This window comes from Triticum dicoccoides, chromosome 4A, assembly GCF_002162155.2.
Source record: "Triticum dicoccoides isolate Atlit2015 ecotype Zavitan chromosome 4A, WEW_v2.0, whole genome shotgun sequence".
NCBI classification, from domain to species: Eukaryota; Viridiplantae; Streptophyta; class Magnoliopsida; order Poales; family Poaceae; genus Triticum; species Triticum dicoccoides.
Window position 1 is genome coordinate 734,343,483 of NC_041386.1, and position 4,999 is coordinate 734,348,481.

Here is a 4,999-nt window from a genome sequence, read left to right on the forward strand (position 1 = left end):
TTTGTATTGTAATTTTAGCTTGAGATTTTGTTTTTAATTGTGCGGCTCCGTCCTTTATTGAATGATGAAAGCCAAAAGTGTACATGAAATGACAGGAGGATTAAACAAGATAAAGATATTGGGCTATTAATTCGTTCTTGGACTGGCCTTTTTGAATTAATCTAGAAGTATGATCTTGGACTGGGCCTTATGTCATGCTTCAACAGTCCCTGGATTCTGTTCATTGGTAGGATTATCCATCTGAAAGAAGGGTATGCAATTCTGTCAGATATGAAAAAGCCATGCAAAGAAACATAAGCTGAGAACGTAGGTCCCTGTTGGCAGGAGTTAGTTAATACTTCAACCTGTACTGGAAATGTTCTATATTTATAGAAGAATGTTGTGTGAGAGGTCAGGCTAATGACCATTACATGGTGTTTAATGGGTGATTAATATTCAGGCATCTATAAGTATTCAGTTATCATTTTGCAACATTGAATAAAGTCGTTTGCATTTACTGCTGCTGCATTTGCGTTAGCTTTGTAGGGAAGAAAAAGGAGGAGAAACAATGATGCATCATACATGAGAGGAATTAAAAGCTCCACGCTGCAATTTTTTGAGGGGTTGGAACTAAAGGTCTGCTTTGACTGCTGAATTTAGGGTAAAAATCCTGATTTTGCATATGAATTTACAAACTAAGATGATCAGATGTTAGTTTCTGCATGTCATGAGAAAGTTTAACTGGAAACTATAAAGCTGCATTTTGTTATACTAATAGAATTTGAGATATTGTAGCATTGAGATTTAAACATTCTTGGCAGAATAGTAGAAGATCTAAGAAGTGCATTTTCTTATAGGAATATAAAGCAGAGCTATGGAAACAAACTTATTTAGAGGTACAATAGCATAAATTGTTTCATTATTCAGTGCACAAAAGAGGAATAGTTTTTGCAAAACATAGTACCGAGACACGTTAACTGGTGAAGACAAAGTTGTTGATCATCTGATCCTGCAGTAGCAAAAGTTGTTGATCATCTGATCATGCAGTAGCATTCGCACGCAGGAGATATATTTATTAATGGAAAACTAAATAACTTCAAAAGATGGACGTATGCAGACATTTGCCATTCCTCTATTTGCTTTTGAAATACGCTGATCGAAGCTCTTTTTATGATAAGTGCATCTTCTTCTTTGTGGAAGTTGATTTGTTGGCTTCAGTTACTGTACTGTAATCCATAGAAAAGTTTGTAAATAAATAGAAAGTGGATATGGACTAAATTTTAGGTTGCAAGTTTTGGCCTAGACCTTTTTGATGGCTTCTTGCTAGTGTGTGTGAATCATTTTTGCTTGCAGTAGCAATTTCAAAAGATGGTGCTTCCTATTCCTTGGCAGAAATGATGCTATGTGTTCCTTTAATTATTGACAGAAAAATCACGGTGATAATGATGTAAATATATTAGTCAAGGATATAACAAAATGAGAAATGAGTGTACCCTTGAATCAACTGTAGGAGAGATATGACCTTCATTACCACTTTCATTACTGTTGTCCATGTCCCTGTCCTCGGGTTCTTTGTCGTTACCGATAGTGTTTACCTATCAAAAGGATATACTGATAGGTTAGTGTACAACAACTTGAGGCAGGTGAAAGTAAATAAATTGGAAATTTAGGTATCGGTATTAAGCAAAATTACACACCTTGCTAGCTTGCACAGATGTCTTTGTTGATGTGTTGTTCACATGGAAAGAGAGTTGCCCATAGTGAAGGCCCTTCTCATTGAGAGTGAAGGGAAGTGTGAATTTCTTGGATATCAAGGCTGATATCTCTGTAGGAACAGCAAATGGGCGGTCTGATGCATCGCGCATGATAACTTCAAGTCTCTTTCCAATAGCTTGTTCAACAACTGAAGCAAAGAACACAAACTCGGGTTCCCCTGAATTGTCAGCATCATGACGCACCATGTACCTGGGCAAGACAGTGTGAAAATAAGCTTGTGGCAATAAGACGGTTAATCTGCAAGTTTATAATAGGTATGTTTTGTTCGTTTTGATCTGGGAAGCACAATATTTTAATTTGTTCCCTCAACATCTTGTACGACATTTGTCTCTCTTTTGCGCATTTTTCTCTTGCCAAATAACTTGCTACATAGGGCAGGAATAGTAGGTGCACTTTGATTATTTTGGACGATCATAGAGATTGAAATCATATCATACGAATAAAGGTACATAGCACAACACACAGATAGTGAGATGAGGCATAATTAAAGGAGGCATAAGAGCATACTGATACTAACCTATCTGTTAGCCATTGTATGACGGCAGATTCAGCTGGAAGAACGAAAGAAACCAAGCAGTAAGTAGCTCGAATTCCTCCTTGTTGAGAAGCTGCAATCATTTGAAATTATGAATTAGACAGAGAACACATCAGTATATGTAGACAACAAATGAGAACAAGAGCGTCACCTTCTAACCACGTTGCCATGCCTGTCCATTTTGACAATAAGTTTCCTAAATATAAAGACGCATCTGTAACAATGAGAAGGGCATGCGCGATAAGGAGGAAGCCACTGGCTAATGGCAAGCCTCTGTTTCTCGCCTTGGCATGCTTTCGTGCTCAGCCTCTCTTCCTCTCTCGTTCCACATCATGGAGATCCGATCAAGTAAGTAACTTGCAGCAGAAAATAGGGGATGCACAAAAGGAGGGGAGATACACAAAACTTGAATGGAGGAAGTGACACCGGACACCGCCATCGCCATGATCTATTCTTTTCCTGCAATATTTGGACGACCAGTCTAGAACAACCGCGATCTGAGCAGCTCCACTTCGCAATTATGTGCTCCGCCCACGATCCAATTTGTTTCCGGCGCGGGCACAACTCTAGGGAGGGGAGGAGCGGGAGGGAGTTTCTGAACATTCAAAGTTTCATATTGCAATGATAACTAACAGAAAAACACTTCACAGAACAATAAGGTAGATGTAGAAGTATCTATGTCATGCAAAATATTAATTGTCTGAATTCTTCATGTAACAAGTCCTAATCAGAAGCATATTTCTCTATTGCTACGAAATTCACATCCATGTAGTATTTTGCAATAACTAATGTAAAGCTTATTTAATATAAAGGTTCACAAAATTAGCACTAATAAATTAACAAGAAGCATAACATGTCAATTCACCTCATAAGTTGAATAAGATCTTAGCAAAGACTTAGGGTAGGTTCCCTTGTCAAGTCTTATGCCAAAAGTTTTCAATTTTGAGTGTGGTGCGCCGATGACTTCATGCTTCACGACAACCAGACTTTCCCGTGGCAAAAGGCCCAGCTTGGAGGATGAACCCTACCAAAAAAGCTGTCTCCATTCAGTAGTAACACTAATACTTGATACGTTGTTCTGAAAATGTGGAATCCATGCTCTTATGTGGCCTGCATCCATAAAACAGGAACTGCTTTAATCAATTAACAGTGCACTAAGCCACCAACTTAACCACGGTAAAGTGTTCCTTATCTTGCGTAATAGTGCTAGACTGACATACCAAAATTTAGTCTCACACTGCACAACAGCAAGTGCCCGTCAATCCGAATTCGAACACTTCGCCATGCCGGATGGTGGATGTGTAATATCTCAGATCCAGAGCCAAAAATAGGAATGTGAACTTCACAATTATACGGGCTTTGGAGTATATACCTGCATGGTTCCTTGCAATTTTATCATCCCAAAGTGTCTCATTAATCTTCTCTACGGTTGGGCTTCAAACTAAACTGAAACATTGGACAATACTTCAGTTCATAGGTCGAGAAGATAGGTTATGAGAGGGTCTATCTTACCCTTGCCTTTGGATCAAGATGAGGAGGATGATCACGGCAGGAACTATAGGCTGCAGCGCCGCTGCGTGGTGGCCTCATCGGCGAATCAGGGGCGAGGAGAAATGAGACTGGGAATGGAGGCTGAAGGTACGCCGTTAAAGAGAGGGTCTATCTTACCCTCCGCCGTTCTTTCCCACCACCACCGAGTCTCCTCCCGGCTCATCCTCGCCTATACCGCCACCAAGTTCTTCGCCACGCCGTTGTCGTCGCCTGCCATGGGGCGTCTGTCACTGGCGGCTCCGTTAGGGTTGCGAGCGCAGTACTGCCCCTTCACATCTTCCTTGCACACAGGCGGTCGTCTCGCTCAAGGTGGCGGCACCAGGATTGACCCTAGGTCGCAAGAGGAGAGGGATCGGGAGGGACGGGGTGCGGGCATGAGTGGAAACGATGGAGGCGGTCGCGGCGGCGGCGGTGGCGGCGCACCCTCTCGCCCTCTCGTTCCTTCCTGCGAGCGCATTGCTTCTGTCGATTCGCTTGCTTAATGGGCTTTATTCGGCTGGCTGGCCCAATTAACCAGAGTGCTCCAAATCTGCCGCCGGAGCAGCTGCCCCATAGGGCAGGTAGCCCATTTATCGGAGAAACAGGCAATAGCACGGAAATCTAACGGCCAAAACAATCAGAACATCAAATCGGACGGCCAAAATCACTGAGTGCGTAAGAGGGCTCCGTTTAGGCTCAGTTTTACTGTTCTTAATAAGGCTTTTAGCTACCTCAAAAGAAACCCCATACAATATATGGCTCAATTGCATGAAAACTTTAGAATTTAAACTCAATGCTTAACAATACAACAAAAGAAATTAAAAAATGACAAAAACTGCAAAGAACAATATGTGAAAAAAGTACCAAATCAATAGTTTGATTTGCTTCATCAGTGTCTCGCATAACATCATTAACGGTGGGAGAAGAGTCAACACCTTCAAGAAATCAAAAAAAACATTTTCATAAATAAAGGCATAAAAATCATGTGAAACAATTATCATTGATAAAAATTAGGAAATGTACCACTTCGAGGAGTTAAAAGCCCTTTACGAGACCTATATGATTGAAAGTGATGCACGATATCATCATCATCATCAGTACTTGCAAATACATCTCGCTCAACATAGCAAACCATTCTTTAATTCAGCCAATCATCACTCATTCATTCTTCCACCGTGG

The 4,999-nt window shown here is 40.9% G+C and overlaps 1 protein-coding gene across 1 annotated transcript; it reads right to left on the reverse strand.

Annotated features, from left to right (window-relative positions):
- Positions 1 to 592: 592 nt before the first annotated feature.
- Positions 593 to 4,201, reverse strand: LOC119289945. The gene is made up of 8 exons (XM_037569106.1): positions 3,803 to 4,201; positions 3,663 to 3,736; positions 2,442 to 3,400; positions 2,273 to 2,363; positions 1,677 to 1,944; positions 1,473 to 1,574; positions 1,285 to 1,389; positions 593 to 1,205 (listed from the first exon to the last, which is right to left on the reverse strand). Exons 3-7 carry the CDS (start codon positions 2,458 to 2,460, stop codon positions 1,303 to 1,305), a joined length of 567 nt encoding a protein of 188 aa, XP_037425003.1. The 5' UTR covers positions 2,461 to 3,400; positions 3,663 to 3,736; positions 3,803 to 4,201; the 3' UTR covers positions 593 to 1,205; positions 1,285 to 1,302.
- Between the last annotated feature and the right edge of the window lie 798 nt (positions 4,202 to 4,999).